The sequence below is a fragment of the Lepidochelys kempii genome, chromosome 11 (genome assembly GCF_965140285.1).
Source record: "Lepidochelys kempii isolate rLepKem1 chromosome 11, rLepKem1.hap1, whole genome shotgun sequence".
In the NCBI taxonomy this organism is placed as follows: Eukaryota; Metazoa; Chordata; order Testudines; family Cheloniidae; genus Lepidochelys; species Lepidochelys kempii.
Genome location: NC_136390.1, coordinates 63,577,648 through 63,596,851, shown reverse-complemented (window position 1 = coordinate 63,596,851; position 19,204 = coordinate 63,577,648). Strand labels below are relative to the sequence as shown.

Genomic DNA, 19,204 nt, shown 5'->3' with positions numbered 1-19,204 from the left:
CCTCAGCGATTTCCATCTGTAAACACATGCTCCTTCTGTGTGGAGGTAGAAGACTAAGCAGAATTCTGCATCTAATCACTTGTCCCCTCTACAGGACTGCAGTTTTCTATTAATTTCATGACAGAGTTTTATATTAGTTTAACCTGACACTGGTTGCTTTACGTAGAGCACATTACAGAGAGATGGAATTAAAGCTCGCTGTTGCAATCAGGTTTCCATTTCCAGTGCCACAAATATGTACCCCTAGCTAATACTGTCAGCTCTTAGCAGAACAAGAACCCAAACCCACTGAAGTTGAAAGAAGAATTCTGTCATTTCGTATGATGAGGCCTTAGAAATAAATATCTCTTTTTGCCTCAGAACTAGACTATTTTCAAAATATTTGCATTAAGCATTTCAAGTTGTTACTGAGAACCTTGCACAAATATTTCAGAGGATAACAGAATCCTTTCATTCACATAGCATCTTTGAGTCCAGACATGATGTCTAATGCAATCTGTCACCCTCTGTCAAATAGATTAGTAATATTAGGCGTCTAAAATGATTTAGCCTTGTTTCTTCTGTTTAAGATAGATTGCTTTAGAAATACCCCACTTAGATTCCAAATTGTGTTTTCATTAGCTGGGAGCACTATTTGAAATGCTAGCTCTGCCCACATTCACCCTAATTTGATCACTTCAGAGTCTGCTTGCGGCAAACTCCAAGTACTCCAAATTGCACCTGAAAGAACAGAGGATACCTCATTGCTTGTCATTTCATTTTAAGGTGGCTGGAAGATCTAAGCAGATAAAAGGTGGAGCTATTTAATTCCAAGTAGAAACTGTCTGTCCCGAACTATTTCTCCTCATTCTTTTCTAAAAATCAATAATGCTTTGTTCCTTCTTTTGATTTATAGTAGTTCTTAAGTTTCATACTGTTCTCATGATCTTACTTACCTTGGAGAGAAGAGTTTGGGAACTTCTGCTCTTAAGTAAAAAATGTTATGTCCTCAAGCAGGATTTCCGGTAAACACCAAAAATATAATTTTCATTTGTCCAGTCTTACCTGTGTGTTGATGGGGAACCTGGCTACTAATTTCAAAACAAGTATGAAGTGCATGTCTTCTTTTCCTCCCAGAGCATCTTTGTAGTCATGAGGAAGACAGCGTCGCTATTTGTTCCTGTCCATGGCTTGTTCCTCCATTAAGCCCAACCTGGCCATATCCCTGGGTATGATGTCCCGCCATCTAGTCAGTGGTCAGCCTCTAAGTCAGACTTCGTTGTGTTTGCATTATTTTCTTTGGCCTCCTGTCACCTGTTTCTCTTCAGCAGTGTCCCCACCATCTTAATCTTTTCAACGTAGCCAGTTCTGTGCCTTGATTTCACATCTTATTTTCTTTCTAACTTCATTTGTCTTTAAATCATTCCATTTTATACCTTCCATCTTTCGCGTAACGCTCTTTTACTACTTCTGCTTTCCCAGCAGTTTTGGCTTGTTTACACTTTTTCCTGTAAAGTTCTTGTTTCCTTGCTTGTCCAATTTTTCCTTGTTTGCTAACGCCGTCCAGTAACTTCCTCTCCTGTGTTTTGTATTGCTTCCTCAAATATTTCCCATCTAATAAGTGGTGAGATTTATTCATCATTCAGGCTACGATTTAGTCATGGGTATTTTTAGTGTAAGTCATGGACAGGTCACAGGCAATAAAAAAAATTTCATGGCCCGTGACCTGTCCATAACTTATACCATAAATACCCATGACTAAATCTTAGAGGAGGAGCTTTGCTGGGGAGGGGCTAGGGGATGCTGTTGCAGGGAGAGGCCTGGGGCCAGCAGCACTAGCTGCCGAGCAGCGGCTGCTCCAGCCACCCGCAGCTCCGCCCCCCCTGCCGCAGCTCCAGCCAGCCCGGGACCACTGCTGGGGGCCGCCCAGCAGTGACTGCTCTGGTCACCCCTGGTACCGCTGCTCATGCGGTCCCCGGGGCCGGACGCATTGGCCGCTGCTCGGACAGTCCCTGGGGCCAGCTGCCCAGGGCCACCCAAGCAGCCGTTGGTGCAACTGGCCCCTGAGCCGCGGCTGGCTGCACGGGCTATGGGGCCGCTCTAGCAGCAGCTGGTGCGGTTCCTGGGGATTGCCTGAGCAGGTCCTGGGGTCAGCTACGCTGGCTGCTGCAGAAGTCACGGAATTCGTGGAAAGTCATGGAATCCATGACTTCTGGGACCTCCAGGACAGACACGGGAGGCCTATTCATCATCACAAAATAATGACCTGAAACATCCTCCAAGCATCACCTTGTATGCCTCCCTCACAGAGCTATTAACTTATCAGGATCAAATTTGGCTCCTGTTGTACCCATCTTTTAGTTAATCTTCACCTTTCCCATTAGTAGTTCAGGATCACTGCCACACTTGGCGCTTCTATAGATGCCAATGTCCAACAGTGACTCTCTATGCCTTTCACTGATGGTAATTGATCAGTCTAGTGTTTGATTTGATCATCTGGTGAGTCCTCTGTAACCTTCTGCATGTCTTTGTGAGGAACTGAGTCCTGCCAATAATCAGATTGTGCATCGCACCGCGAGTTCGTAACCTTTTCCTATTATCGTTTGTTGTCCCAAAGCCGGGTGGTCCAGCATTATTCATTTACTTACCCTGTCTGCTACCAACCTTTCCATTTGTATCTCCCATTATCAGAATACTGTCACAATCAGGAATCTCATCTACAATGCTATCTGCTGATATAGTCCATTCCTCTCTTCCTCTTCTGCTGCTTCTGTTGGGACATAATGCAGATCACAGTTATGTATGGTTTATTGTAGGCATTAGTAAATGTTGCTATGACAATCTGCTCAGACACTGGTTTCCAGCTGTTCATTGAGGTAACTGTTCTCTTGTCCACTATTACAGCAATCCCATCCCTATGCTTCATTTGCCCACTTGTCTGTCTGGAGTAAAGGAAATTCTAGTTTCTGACAGTCTCTAGCCAGTGTGTCTCCTGTATGGTAGCAAAGGAAACTTGTAATTTCCTGAACTCCTCAGCTACTAGCTCAGTCTGGGCTAGAGCAAATAGATTTCTAACACTCCAGCTTGCAGTGGGTGTAATAATGGTTAGCCATTATCTGAAATCAATGACAGTTTCCATTTGCTAAGCCTGATGGGCCTGGTCAAAATCCATATAAATCAGTTTGGTTTGCCTTACTGTTTCTAAAACAAGTGAGTTTCAGATGTAATGGATTGCTAGGCCAATCCACATCATACACCAACATATTTTGAAATACATCTAACCATCCTTACCTATGAAATATATCCAGGGATTGGTGGTTTCTAAAAGATAATTAGACAAAATACTTGTAGGCAGTATGTGTGAAGTTGCTTACATGCACCAGTATGGACATCCTCTAGAACTCAACAACCATGAGTCAGTCCCCTCTAAATCATGAGAGTGGCTTAAAAATCATGAGATTTAAATAATAAATTTGGGACTTTATTTTCCTTTTGTTTTTTAAGTCTTCAAGGTTCACATAGACCAGCTTTTCTCACAAACTTTCACTTAAGTTGAGCTTCTCCCTTAATAACACGACTGTGGGAGCTGGGGCTTTCAGAAGAATACCACATAGCTAGAGACTCACAGTAGAATCACAAGAGTTGGCAATAGGGAAAAACACCACACTTTCCTTAATCTGTACCTTAATTTTATTGACAAATTGCACTCCAGATGAACTGTGACATAAAATCTAACAAAAAGACCCCGTGCATCTGCTTGGAAGCCTAATGCAGTTCTTTACCCTGCATGCATATTTGGGATGAGTGGAAATTAACTTGAATTCTCCTGTAATTGTTCAAGTTAAATAAGACTACTGAAAAATTTGACACAGTGTGATTGAGAATAGAATAAGATCTACCTTGCGTCATGTTAAAAAAATTTTTCCTCTGCCCACTATTATTCTCACATTTTAAGGGTTTTCAAACATCTATTAGGAAAAATAGGACCTAGGAATCACACTTTTTCCTCTTAATCCTCCTCCCTGCTTCCGCTCCCCCTCCTCATCACAGAGATCTGGAAATGGTTTAAGTCCCATAAGGTCAAAAAATTCTAAACTTGGTCAAATAAGACACTTGTGGCTGGCATATGAAATAGTGATGCCAATCTATTTTTTCTGCCTTCTTCGTGGGCTTCTTTGGTACAAAAGGGCTTGATTGTGCCCATCTGCCACCTAACTTGATTTCTTTTGATTGCAGTGTGAAATGAAGAGTTTGCTCTGCTTATCACATTTGTACTTCAGTTAGAATGTCAGGTTGGGGCAGATTAATTTGCTGTAGCTTTAGCAGAGCTGTCAGGGTATTTAAACCAGTGGAGAAAAATTACTGGAGCTGATGATAAACAGACTTTAAATGCAGAGCGATTACTTACTGCTAACAAAGCACCCTGGCTACAAACACAGCAACTTTGCCTAAATGCAAAAAGCAAAAACTTATCAGTGATTCTATTTCCAGAAGGACATTACAAGATAAGCTTTTGTTTGTGCAGATACTTACCTGATAAGATCACACCAAGGGCAGGGATGAAATGTCTTGCATGACTGGTGCTCTGCAGATTACATGGTGTCGTAAAAAAAAAAAAATCACCAATTGGGAAACTTAGAAGACTGCATAGAATGCTAACTTATTCCCTTCAGTTGGAGCTAACCGTCTCCTAAGGTTTGCTTTCCTTGCACTGACTGCTTTTGTTTCGAGCACGTTATGGTAAAACACTGTGGAGTCTTTTAAACCAACAGGACTTCTGATTTCATTGTTCTCGGGAAGTGGCAAATCTAAAAGACTTGTTAGCATTGAACTTATGTTGTATGCCGCAAACTTAACCGTGACTTACGATCCAGTTACAACACAGCAGTCCTCTGGTGCAGATAAAAACACAGTTCCATCTTGCAGTGTAGATGAGACTGAGCTGTCTCTCCAAATTATCTAAAAGAATAGGACAAGTTTTTTGGGTGCTGCTGCACTCAGATACTACTTGCCTTTCAGGTATCCCAGGGTCAGATCCCGAGGAAGCAGGAGATCAGGTCTTTGCTGTGGTGAGCCCCAGGACATGCTGATGTGGAATTTGCCACCTGTCTCCCCATCTCTATTCTGGTCTCCCCACTTTTGAAAGCTGAGTGAAAAGGACACAGTCAATTAGAATTTTTTTTAATTGACTACTTCTTTTTAATTCCTGTAGAGCATCCTTTAAAGTGGGATGACCTGAATATTTTGATATTCCTTTCACCATCATTTTATAAGAGTTTTTAACCACTCCCATTTTTGATGTTTATAAAGAATCTTTATGTCCAGGGAGAAAATAAGAGCTCTGAACTTGCAAAGATCCAAGCCCATGCTTCAGTCTTTGCAGGACTGAGATGTAAGTGACCCTACACAGGAGCAATGAAACAGACTATATCCAAAACACTGTTACATACACAAAGCAACATCTGTCACTAACTTTTTATTAATGCAAAGTTGCAATAAAATGTGAACATGCTATGATGTACATTACTTATTGTTCAGGATCAGGTAAATATTCAAAGAACCTAGTTAAAGATTCTGGCTTGCTGGCTGCCAGAAGCCCTTCTCTTCTGAGTACTCTAAAAAGGGTGACCCTACTGGGTCAGACCAAAGGTCCATCTAGCCCAGTATCCTGTCTTCCGACAGTGGCCAATGCCAGGTGCCCCACAGGGAATGAACAGAACAGGTAATCATCAAGTGATCCATCCCCCGTCACTCATTCCCAGCTTCTGGCAAACAGAGACTAGGGACAGCATCTCTGCCATTATGTGTTGTCTCTATAGAAGGTGCTCAGTTTTGAGGGAGAAGTGTGATTTTTTTTCAAGTTGATGGTGGTGGACTTCTTAAGATTGCTTCTTTTAGTTCAAAAATGTTAGTTTATGAATATGATCCATGTTGACCCTATATTTTATTCTTCCCCATTCACTCTTCCCCCATCCTTCTATTTGTATTAAAACCTCATCAGTTTGTTTTCAGTGCTTGCGTTTTAATAAGGAAGGTGGTGTTTTTGCCTTGATTTAATTGTGGAGCCCCTTAGCACCTGAGCCAGGAGGGAATGACACATCATACAAGACAGTTTAAAAAACTAAAGCATTTTGGAAAGTTGTTTCACAATCAGAATTTAAACAATTTGCCGAATGTACGTAGTGCAGCCCCACTGTTGGATCTCCCTTGTGTTGTCGTATGCTGCACCAGGTGCTTGAAACCACTCCCAATTCAGCTCCAACACGGTCACAGCACATTTGTTTAAAACTGCCCAGTGCGCAGACTGTGCCGCCCACTTTTAAACCCTTTTGTAGGCTGCAGCCTCCCAGGTGGAGTGCCCTCAACCCTTCTTGGCTTCGGTGGGATTTGAGGGTGTCCCACGCTCCACACAGGACATTCTCGACCCCTCGAAGGCTCGGGTTCTACCATTTTCTAATGCGGTCTGCGGTGCTGCTGCGGATGCAGGCATTAGCTGCCCAGCTGTTCATCTCCATCCCGATTCAACAAGAATACATTTCTATCATTAATAGAGAGATTGGACAAATATGAAACCAGACCATCTTTGCTTTTCCATGGCCCAGTTTCTATGGTAATGGAAATAAATGCTCCTCTCACTTGAGCACCTCTTCACATGCTCATGGCATTATGTTGTTGTGTGTGTGTCTTAGTCTTACCTAAGAGCTGGAAGGCATGCCAGCTTCTTTCTCTTAAGATGGAATTGGGAGGAAGGGGTGGTATTTCGCTTTCTCTCCAGCGCTGGCCACTGGCACATAACAGTAAGCACATTAATTTTGGAGTGTAAATTGCAAACTAATCCATGACCCAAAAAAGGGAGATGGGAACAGGAAAGGAATGTCTGTCACCTTGGCCTCGATTGGCTGAGGTCACCTTAAATAATGACATCCTAGTAAGTGGAGTCAGTCCTCACTTTGGTTTTTATTACATGTCTGTTATCACATGTGAGAGAGTGTTTATAGGACATAAAATGTTGCCCATACTTCAGGGATCTTATGACTACTCATTGATATCAGTCATTGACAACTACTGTCTAACGGGGGTTCAGACTTGACTTTCAATAACCTGAAAAATACAACCTTTCAGTAGCTAATTCTTTTTCTTAGCAGAAGCAGTGCTGTAAAGACTTCAACACACAATACAGTTCCTGCCAATGTTATTACTGTGTTGACTGACTGCCTGCATGATCAGAAGAATACGGTCGGGTGTGTTAATAAAATAAATTCTAGTTAGACTGAAATGTTGTTAGCTGGTTCAAAATGCTGACTTCTTAGTGATCAGTTTTATAATCTCCTACGGACAAGTCCAAAGCGCAGTGTTATCTTTGGATTTAGTTTTTGGAAAACGTTTTTGTGGCTGGCCCTTAACCTGTAGCTGAGGGACATATAGGGATTACTTAGCTCACAACTGAAATGTGTTTATCTCTGGTAAGCTGAACACACCTGTCTGTGCAACAGTTTAGGACAGGAAGTGAAGAATACCCTATCCATATGAAACTGCAGATAAGAATTAGGTAGATAGGATATAATTCCTTCAGCTGAAATATAGCTAGGACATATCCCTATTTGAGAAGAGTGCTGTGGAATCTTTAATAGCCACAAATGGTCAAAACCGTGGTTTTACAACTTGTCCAAAATATTGAGGCTAAACATTTCAAAGCCGCCCAGGGAATTTAGATACCACAATTTCCATTAATTTTAATCCAAGCCTCTCCTAAACATCTTGGAAAATCTCAGCCTAAAATAACTGTTTATGAGAACCAATAGAGCAAAATTAAATGAGGAGGTTTTATTATTTTTTGGATTCGCTGATGTTTTGATTTCCAATCTTTTGGCTTGATTTGTCCAGAAATTGCAGTTGGTACAAGATATTGTCAAGCAACTGCTGTTTTGTCCAGATCTATATTTGTCTCTGTTTCTAAAACCTCTTCAGTGGCTTCCAGTGTAATTTCTAATGGATTTTATGTTGTTATTAAAGTTCTTATCAGCCCCTGAATACTTTTCACCTGTGTTTTCTTTGGGTTTATAATTGCTGTTTTGGTTCATTTCATTCCATCGGCACACCCCAATCTGTCGTAGAACCTTGCATTGTACTTTTATTAACGAACCCCACCAAGAATTCTTTCTTCTTCTTCATCATCATTAGAACTTTGCCCTCCAGCTGCAGGTCCATGGATGTATTTTTGGTTTTGTATTTGCTTTGCAATTCGTGCTGAAAGCAACAGACTTTTGCAAAATAGTTGCGTTCATTGCAGGATTGACTCAGTATATCCCTTGCGCAGGACACCTTTGCATTGCCTTCATGCTGATCGCAGACCAATCTGATGTGCCATTTGTTTCCCTTTGCAGTCTATCTTGGTATGTATTTTTAATTAGATGCATTTCAGTTCTCTCCCTGCTTTTTACCATTTCCATGTGAGAAGCACAGCTTTCACTAGCCCTGCAAATATTCGCAGATCTTTGCAAAGTCGAGTCTGTTTCTTACAATAAGTAATTCAGTCACTAATTCGTCCATTTATTGTCTGCTCAGACTCACAAGACTTCATGACACAGATCTGTAACAGAAGGGTCCATGGTCTTACCTGACATCTTGTTTCTTGTAAGAAAAATTTGCCTTTCCTAAATAACATTCTTGAGTAGTTCACAGGGTTCTTAACATTTTTGAATGACTTTGTCTAGCAGCTTGTTTTTCCTTCGTGTTCCCACTAAATCACTGGAGCTCTCTAGTGCTCCTGGACCTCCCATGTGGAATGGAGGGTTTCACCCTTTCTGATTTCCCACAATACCTCCTGCTTGAAAAGTGTGGCAGTCATCTCCACCAGTTCTCTGTGCCCCATTGCCTGCCAGACTCCAAGATTTAGGCAGCTCAATCGATCCGTTCTTGCCAAAGTTGTTTTCTTCTAATGCTACGTATTAATGGTGTGATCCACAGGAGTACAAGAGCTTGGTCTTTATTTCCCATCCCCAGTCACCCACCATGGGGCAGGAGTATGAAGGGTTATTTCCCTATCAAATGATCTTGATCTTTATCCACTGACCGCACTGGCCACTGTTTGCAACTCCTTGATCCTACTCAGATGATATCAGTCTTCACTCTTCCCTGAACACCGGAGGGGAAACCCTGCATGAAACCCATGAAAGTCTGTTGTAAAAAGTAGAGATGGACTTGAACGAAAACTCCGTATTTGCACACCCCTATCCATTGACGAAGTGTGAATTTGGATCCCAGTTTCACCCGGCGCACTCCAGGGCTTCCACTGCTGCACGGCAATGTCCATACAGGACGTGACTGTACTGCAAGTTGGTGCGCTGCAGATTCACATCCTGGCGTGCCGGGCAGTGGCTTGTTGTGTAGACAAGCCCCATGCCGGCTGTAATGTAACTAAATTGCAAAATGGGGAAACAAAAAGTAGACATAACGACACAGGTGAATGGATGAACTGTTTAATAATACCTGCTGTTACATAGCACTTTTCATCCATAGATCTCAAAGCACATTGTAAAGGTCAGTATGGTGATCCATATTTTATCGCTGGGGAAACTGAGGCTTGAAAGGTGAAGTGACTTGCCCAAGGTTGCTGAGCAGGCCAGTGGCAGAGTCAAGAATAGAACCCAGGTTTCCTGAGTCCCAGTCCAGGTTGATAGCCGCTAGGCAACATTGTCTCCCTGGCTGCTTACTGACAGGTGACCTGCCCATATCTGGCCTGGTAATCCAGTGGTAGTGCTGTGCCCTGTGTCAGAGAGAGAGACCCACCTTATAGGTTGCCTGTTCCTTGTCTCTGACTTCTCGGAGAAGGCCAAGTAAGAGACCGTGACCAGAAATCATACCAAGTCCCTAGGAAGGTAGGGCACAGCCATACCACTAGTTCAGAGCTCAGGTATGATTCATAAAAATGTAGCTTCACAAATTTACTGCTTGGGATTTTCTGTTTTAATTTTTAGCATGGGACATTTGAAGTGTGTATTTGGTCTGGTTTGAAAATAAGGCCTTGTCTACATTAGAAAGTTTTACCACTCTACCCAGTATAATTTCAATAGTACAACTCCTGCTAGGTTGGATGCAATTATATTGGTTATGCTGGTGTTAGCTACTCCCGTAAGGGAAGAATAATTACTATAACCAGCATAAATCACCTTTATACCAGTATAACTATATCCACACTGAGGCTTTTACTGGTTAAAAAAAAAAATCACACCCCTAACTGACATAGTTATACGAGTACAACTTTTTAGTGCAGACCAGTTCTTTATTACCAAAGCCTCAGAAACATTGAATGATTTTTTTTTTATTAGTCAACTCTTTGTTTGAAAGGCTTTTTCTTTCCACAGTATGAGGTTTCTACTTCTGTAACTATCATTGCACGTGCTTCTCTGACAGCTGTAGAAAAACTCAAGGGACTCCCACTGTATTAATTCTTTCCCTGGGAGAAGGTAAGGATGACAAATAAAAGAATCTTGTCCAAGCAGCTGATGCTTGGGAGGGTAACATAACTCCAACCCCTAACTACCACTGTATCGAACATCAGTACTGTGTAGAGTCCTTGGAAGAGAATGTACAATTTCCCAATGATGGCTGAAGAATTTGGAGGTCTTCCTGGTTTGGGAATTTTCCAGAGAAGAGTCTGTCTCTCAGAAGCTTTATGTCCACTCATATCTATTTCCCTCTTTTCAGAATCTTCCCCAGAGAATACCTCCTTCAGCAGATCCACCTGTATTCCCTTGCAGACCTACAGCAGGTAAGTTTCTTGCGCTGTTTGTACCTTTCTTCTGTTTGCCCAGTAATTTCCCATCCTTTGCGAATGACAAGAATGACACGCTTTCCCCAGCTATTAATTGTGGTGGAGTTAGCTACACATCCCAATCTCTCGGAGGTTTGTCGTTTGGCATACAAATCTTGGCAAACTGGGTTTTTGGCATCAGCGCCAAAACAAAGGTTTATGCCACGTGTGTGCATGCTGGAACCAGGAACAAGTCTCTGCAATCCTTATACAAGGAAAACTCCCTCTTCCTGAGTCAAGACAACAGGGTTTGGACCACACAAATAAGGGCTGGTCTACATTGGAAACTTACATCAGCACAGCTACATCTCTCTGGGGTGTGAAAAATCCACACTCCTGAGAGACATATCTACGCTGACCTAACCCCCGGCTTAGGCAGCGCGAGGAATTCTTGCATAAATTCATTACCTCCCCTGGGGGAGGTGGATTAACTACAGTGACAGGAAGCTCCTCCCGTGGCTGTAGTGAGTTTCCACACTGAAGGGCTAAAAAAACACAGCTACCAGTGCCACTGTAGCAGTTTAAGTGTAGACATGGCCTAAGTTAGTCCCGATGGCGCAAGTGGATGCGTAACCAAAAGGAAGTATGTATGCATCGTTGGAGAGATGGAGTGGAAACCTAGGTAGAGTAGCTGTGGGGCAAATGTTGGCCTGGCCTACACTGGGAAATTGAGGTGTGTTAACACAGTCGCAGAAGTATTAATGAGTGTGGTGTTAAACTCTCTGGGTAGCTCCAGACAAAGCCTGGTTAGCTTGTCCCGATCATCCCTCAAGAGTCTCTGTCTGTACTCATTGCTGAGTAGTGTTAATTGAAGCTGAATGGGGATCCTGAGCGCCAACTTGGATTGGGCCAAAAGAAATCTGATGAGGTTCAACAAGGACAAGTGCAGAGTCCTGCACTTAGGATGGAAGAATCCCATGCACTGCTACAGGCTGGGGACCGACTGGCTAGGCAGCAGTTCTGCAGAAAAGGACCTGGGGATTACAGTGGATGAGAAGCTGGATAGGAGTCAGCAATGTGCCCTTGTTGCCAAGAAGGCCAACGGCTTTAGTAGGAGCTGCATTAGTAGGAGCATTGCCAGCAGATCGATGGAAGTGATTATTCCCCTCTATTCGACACTGGTGAGGCAACATCTGGAGTATTGCGTCCAGTTTTGGTCCCCCCACTACAGAAGGGATGTGGACAAATTGGAGAGAGTCCAGCGGAGGGCAACAAAAATGATCAGGGGGCTGGGGCACATGAATTACGAGGAGAGGCTGAGGGAACTGGGATTGTTTAGTCTGCGGAAGAGAAGAATGAGGGGGGATTTGATAGCTGCTTTCAACTACCCGAAAGGAGGTTCCAAAGAGGATGGATCTAGACTGTTCTCAGTGGTAGCTGATGACAGAACAAGGAGTAATGGTCTCAGGCTGCAGTGAGGGAGGTCTAGGTTGGATATTAGGAAACACTATTTCACTGGGTGGGTGGTGAAGCACTGGAATGGGTTACCTAGGGAGGTGGTGGAATCTCCATCCTTAGAGGTTTTTGAGGCCCAGCTTGACAAAGCCCTGGCTGGGATGATTTAGTTGGGTTGGTCCTGCCTTGAGCAGGGGGTTGGACCAGATGATCTCCTGAGGTCTCTTCCAGCCCTAATCTTCTATGATTCTTCTATGATTCTAACTCATACCTGCTTAAAGTACAGCTCCGCCTTGTCTCCACAGTTTTGGATGTGTTAGGCTTGGTCTACACTTAAAATGTAGGTTGACATAGCTATGTTGCTCACATTCCTGAGCAACGTAGCTATGCCAGCCTAACCCCAGCCATAGACAGAAGAATGCTTCCATCCACCTAGCTACCATTGCTCGGGGAGGTGGAGTTCCTACAGCGAAGGAAAAATCCCTTCCGTCGCTGTAGACAGCATCCACACTATGTGGCTATGCAGACATAACTAAGATACAGTAGTTAAGGCCTTGTTAGCATATGCCACCAAACACCTTCTAAGAGAACACTTTTTCCTTAGCCCCACCAGCTACTGGCTTATTCGCATCCTGAGGCAGGAAGACGCTGCTTTATGGCCTATCCCTTATGAATTTTGTATCCTGTCTAACGCACCTTTATGCAGGGTCACTGCATCCGCACTAGGTGTCGTGCTGGTATAACCGCAGCAGCACAGAATCACACCCTAACTGATACAGTTATGCCAGTATAAACGCTATCTATAGAGAACAGATTCGGCATTTTTTGAAAATTCTACTGCTTTCAAAATCTGGATTCGGGGTGGATTTTGAGCACCACTTAAAACACCAGGGGTGTTTTGAATTGGGAGTTTTCATATGAGCCGATTTCTCATTTTCACTTTGCATTTCTTGCCTTTTCTACTTCAGAGTGGTCACCATAATGTTTAGATTGGATTTTGGTATTTCACTCCATTGTGTTCACTTTGCCCTAAAAGGAAAGGGGAGATTGCTTTAAAATGTAGGAATAACCCCTCGGGGAGTTTAACCCTTTAGTGTGACTAGTAATGTTTACATAGATTTGAGGCAGGAATTGTCTCTTTGTTCTGTGTTTGTATAGCACCCAGCACAATGGGGAGCTGGTCAGTGCCTGGGGCTCCTGGGTGTGATACAAAAAATGTGTTACCTTCTGGGATACAACAAATGAATAATAATGAGGCAATTAACCAGACACGTGACTTAAAATCAGGCTATCTTGGGTTACTGTAGCCTTCGATAATCAACCAGATGTGTCCCAATAATACACTTCTTTGCTTCAGTCTGTGCTAAACAAGCTAAACGGATAGTCTGCTATGCAGCACCCATATTTCAGCATGGGACAGATGGAATGACAAGAATTAGCTCGGCAATAGGAATTGAGGGGAGTTGGGAATCCCAGTTTTGTGTTGCAGCAAATACACAGCGACCCAAAGCTGAGGCAACAAGTAGTTTGTGGGCTGGTGCAGTTGTGGGATGGGACTAATTCCACATTTTTAAAAAAGCCAGTCATCTGAGGAATAAAACTGCTTTCGTGGCTTTTCAGGATTTGCTGCTGTCTCTGCTTTCATAATCAAACCATGAAATCACAAGCTGCTTAAATCAGAAGTGTCAGTCTCCCTGGTGGGCCAGTCTATTCGCCCCCAGTGCCTTGTAAGCTGCTTAATCAGTTCCTAACATTGGCAGTAGAGATTTAGAAGCAATCAGCATTTTAGCAAAGTCCCTGTGGGAGTGGGGATGGGCAGGAGTCACAATGCAGCCATTTATTTAGCAGTTCCTTCCAACATATTTCTTTGTGTTTATTTGTATTTGCAATCTTCCTACCCCCCTTCCCCTGACTCCCCAAATTTATCATGGTTAGAAGCAGTGTAATTCAATTACTGTTTCTGCTGGGGCGGGTTAAATTGGATTTAGCTTTTAATCTAGCTGTATCCTTGTTGTCGGCCTGGGGAGTCTTTTCCTCATTTCAGAGTCTCTACATTTGAAATCAGGTTGCCTATTTCTGTCAAAGTGAAACCAAGATGAGGAGGAGAGAGAGAGAATGGAACTAACAGAGGAGCATTAGTGCTCTTAAAGACACTGTTTAGCCCCCATATCGTACTTTGCCATTGTTGCTGGTTGTTGGCTGCCAGTGTGTGTTTTTTTAAATGCCTGAGTATTTCCCCTATTTTTGATTCCTCCCCTGCTCATTTCCTTATATCCTGGGATTGCTTTAACACTCTGCCCTGCTGTCATGTAGAATGTATGTGTTGGGGGAATTAACCAAAAGGTTTATTAAAGGTTAATAGAAAGATAGGGCATGGTGAGTGAATTAGAAAAGCAGGGAGTGGTAATCTGCAGAAATGGTGCCCTCTCCCCCGAAGTCACTCCAAGCCATAATCTGATGTATTTGCCCTGCAAAGGGCTCTTTAAAATGCCCAGAAAACAAGAAACCTCTCTCTGCTGGACAGCTGTGTTTTTATAAATGTGCTATCTGGGGGGCTGTTATTTGCACGCTGAATTTGAGGGTGCAAGAAGAGAGCTGAATGAAAATTCATTTTTGCCTGAGGTGAAGATGGTGATGCACAATATAACTGAGAGGGAAATCTAATTTAAGACTCATGCCTGGTGCAGTGGGGGGTCCTGGTGTCTGACTTATGCTTCTAGGTGCTACCACAGTACAAATAACAAACAGGCATCTTGATAGTAAGATTCCAGCATTGCCACTCTGTCTGTGTGGCTCCGTGTGAAGCGAAGGGAGCAGCTGCAACATGGTTGAGAGCTCTTTTTGTTCAGAATATCACCGGGTTCAATCACCACTGGGATATGTGGTCTCTACCGTCCATTTTTAAGTTCTCAGCCATTTTGACGTAACCATTGTACCCCCATGCTGTGTACAGCTGCAGTAAGGCGTGTCTCTATGCTCTGCCAAGAGTCCTGGAGCATTGTGATATCAGAGTTGACTCAACATATCCCCACCCTTACTGTACAGTTAATTTGTATGGAATGGTTTCATTGGTTGTATGAGGGAGACCACACAGAGAGTGTGAATTACTTGGCCCATCTGCCGTTCTGTGTGTCCATCCGCCACCCACACAAATCAACACAGATCTCCCAGCACAATCCCCCGCCCGACACAAATCCGCACAACCACCCACCCACACAAATCAACACAATCACCCACACAACACCACATGATAACCCTGAACACACACAGTTCCTCACCACCTCACATGCGCCTCATTCACCACCTGCAAAGATCAACACCAATGTCCCAGCACAACCCCCAAAACACAGATCAATGCAGCCAGCATACACAGTAACCCCAAACACCACTCTGAAGCCCAGAATGTCTGTTGAGTCAGTGTGAAATGATGGAAACAGCTGCAAACCTGCCTGAGAGCTCTTTTTGTTTAAACTATCACCAGGTTTCATCATCCCTGGGGTTTGCTCTGTGTTACTGACCAGCTTTTAAGTTCTCAGCCATTTTTGGCTTTTTTGACACATGTGGCTTTACAAATTACACTTGGGTGACAGCCTAGGCTTCTGCTACTTGTAATTAGCTAATGGTGGGGGGGCTTTTATTGCTGTGATCCATAAAGATGGGGTGCTGGCCTAGTGCAGGAGGGCTTAGCCTAGGAAGGAAAACAGCCAAGTAATATGTCATTAGTTTTGGAAAGCTGCCAAACTCCTAATGGGATAGTGCTAAGCGAGCACTTTGCTCATTCACAGACACAGTTAATGCAGATGTGAGCAACCTGGCAGGCCTGCCCTTTAACCAAAGAGAAAACAGGTGACGTTCTTTATTCACAGAAGGATTTTTTTTTTAATCAAGTTCTCACAGCAAAACAGTGCCCCAGTTGATGACACCCAATCTTACAGCTAGCTTAGCCCAGCTACAGGAGCTTGGGCAGCATGTATTCTTAGTCTCTCCCCAAGCCTGATCTCTTCTTCATTGTTCGCACAGGCATTCACAGGCAAGATAACTAATTAAGAGCATTCAGATTTAACAAGCAGAAAAACAAAGTGTGACAGCTCACCTATTCTGCCCCATTGGCTATGGTTGTGTTCCGCTCCAGCCATGGCTCTTCATAAGCCCCTGAGAGTAATCTGGTGTGAGTCAGGAATGAGGCCTCTATTAAAACATCACTAAATCTCTGTTAGCTACTTTATCCAGGGCTATTCCAACCAATTAAAGACTTAGATAAGGGGACGTTCCGGTAGTAAGTGGTAAATATTGACCTAAAATGTTATGATGATGATTTTTAGCAGATGTAGTTCTTGTGACAGTTGATGCAGTTCTCACTACTTGGACATTTTGCTGGGTTCTAAATTAACTGTAACCATTCAGGGAAAAGACCAACGGTGTCATTACAAACAGCTCAGTGAAAATATCTGCTCAATAAACCGGGGTGGCCCAGAAAGCAAACAAGATATCCGGTTAAATTAAAGAAAGCTGTATACAGTAAACAAACCACTAACTGACTAGTATTCAGAAGAAGTGTCCCCTATGGGTAGAATATCTTTTATGGGGATTTCTTTTACCTTCCTCTGAAACATCTAGTACCAGCCGCTGTCCGAGACAGGATACTGGACTAGGTGGACAATTGTTCGGATCTGGTACAGCAATTCCTATGCTTTTGTTGAAATGTTTTATAAATGTAATATTGCCTGATAACTAAAAATGTGAAAAAAATGCTTCACCAAAGCCTGCATCTCACCTGAGCTATGCTCCAGTGTCTTGTGATGACCGAGCTAGAAGCACTTTTGAGGAGCAATACAAATGCTTTCAGGGCCAGTTCACTTTTCTAACAATCTCAAATCTTTTGCCGGAAAGGCCAGCTTTTCTATTCTGTCCATCTCTCTTGCTAATTGCAGTACTGTTTTCAGGATCACAGAGAGTGGGGAACTCTAATTATTTTTTCCTCGCAGTTCGTGATCATTCAGCATGTCTGACTGTTCTATCCTAGTATGGTTATTGAGAAATGGTGTGTGGTTGGGTTATAATGCAGCGCTTAGTGACTAAAACCCAGGGCTGGCAGTCTCCTTTTCCACCCAAGGTACTAACTCTGAAACCCACGTTTTTCCCATAAAATTTGCAATCCGTACACCACAGACTTTTTCTGGCCTAGCTGTAGGGGTCAGGGGCGTGAGGAGGTGTAATCCCTGGTGACAGCAGTGCTGGCAAAAGCCATTAGTAGAGGCGCAGTTGCACCAGCAAAACTGAGCTTTCGCTGGCATCGTGTATGGCTGTGTGTTTATGGCATTGCATATGGCTTCCTCTGAGGCTCGCACAGTGGGACGAGTAGTAACTTTACAAATGGAGGGATACAAAAAACAGGACTTCAAAAACAAACACACACAAAAACAAAGCAAGAACTCTCCTAACTTTCATAAAATAATTTTTCTTTACATGTGTGTGGCTTCCACAGAGTAAGCAGTGCTGGGGGTGCAGTCAAAATCCCCTCTGGCATTGCCACTCGTGAGTGATGCAGCTGTCCCAAAAACCCTTTAAACGCACCACGGTATCACGTATTGTACCTGTTTATACAGCATGCGTGTGTATAGAGTGCACGCATAAACAGACACATAGAGGAGTGCATGACCATAAAAATTAAATGATCTGCCATCAGATCACCCTCCAAAACAGTCACCCTGCCTCTCACTAGTGATTAAGCCTCTCAGATATTTTCCTGTGCCTAGGGCTCCTTTCCTTGCCACAGTCACTCCACTTCAGTGTGGTTGGAAACTTTATACCTCAAAGATTGCCAGCTCTGAGACTTCCTTCAACTGGGCCAGCACGAAACGCCAAGCAGAAGACTCTCTGGAGCAGCTGATATTTCAGGCGAGTATTAATTTCCCAAATTGCTGGCAGCTCGAGTTACATTTAGTGGTAATGACAAGATTGGCCAGCTTTCTCCTTTTACCGCAATACTTGGGAACAAGGGAGTTGCTGTAATTCAGCGTGGCAACAGGACTGGTACACTGCATCAGGCAGCAGAAGGCATTTTACGGTTAGAGAGAATTTTGGATCGTGAAGGAGGCTAAAGTCATTGTGGTAGATGGTGGCCTGGGAAATGAGTGGATATGAGTTTAATTAGATATGTCAAGGTCTTGGCTATTTTTTTTTTTATTTTTTATTTTTTTTATTTCTGCTTGAACCCCAAATTTGCAACAGGGCTTCGAAACTATATTCAGCACATTAAAAATTAGATCTGTAGTCAGACTCCCAGGCCATCGTGTGGGGAGAATGCAGTGGGACCTGCCTGCTGTAATGACACTTTCTTTAAAACAAACAAAAAACAGTGTGACTGTATTTGCTTGTGCAAAGTGCTGGATTGATAGCTCTGGAAACTGAATTATTTTCAGGTACACCTGGCTAGCAGCAATACAAGCTTCCCCACATTGCCCCTGCACTGTTTTGAAAGGCAGTAGATATAGATATGGGGAAGTCCTTGTTATCCTTATTGAGCCTGTACAAAAGGGGAGACAATGATTACTAATGAGAGTGGTATTTACTGTGATGTGAACGTTGGTTGACAGGGAACCAGACTGAGTCCACACTCATTCTACTCTAGCCATCGAACAGCCACCAGGTAGCGAACAGCTTTTGGTGGCTACCACCCTGGCTTGGATTTGAACCAGCATCAAAACTCCTTTTTCAGAGGGGGTAGAAGCAATGTCCTGGATTGTTGATTTCAATGCTTTGCTTTAGAGGCTCCAGGCTGTGCTGTCTGGCTGGACACATGGCGCTGGCTCCCCCTTTGCACCGGCATGACCATATGAAAGACCGCAAAGCACGTTACTTCCCCTTATGCCGTTGGTCAATGTAGGCATTGCTGTGGGTGCCACCAGGATGTTTCACAATTGCATATTGCAGGGAGAGGTGACCCATGGGAATCTCTGTATGAAAAACATGGTCCATGCTGGGAAAAGGTTTGAGAAGCCCTGCATCACAGCATGC

General features: G+C 43.4%; 1 protein-coding gene across 6 annotated transcripts in view; it reads left to right on the top strand.

Moving 5' to 3' along the window:
• The window catches only part of PLEKHM3 (pleckstrin homology domain containing M3), a 133,702-nt gene that overhangs the window by 66,916 nt on the left and 47,582 nt on the right, over nt 1–19,204 (top strand). For 5 of the 6 annotated variants that reach the window (XR_012154375.2, XM_073306631.2, XM_073306629.2 and 2 more), the window contains exon 6: nt 10,687–10,750. Coding sequence is in view for 5 of the 6 variants with exons in the window: in XM_073306631.2 (XP_073162732.1) it covers nt 10,687–10,750 (64 nt within the window). In the remaining variant the exon portion in view is untranslated. Of the gene's footprint in view, nt 1–10,686; nt 10,751–17,943; nt 18,076–19,204 lie in introns of those variants that run through there. The other variant, XM_073306635.2, reaches the window with a different exon arrangement.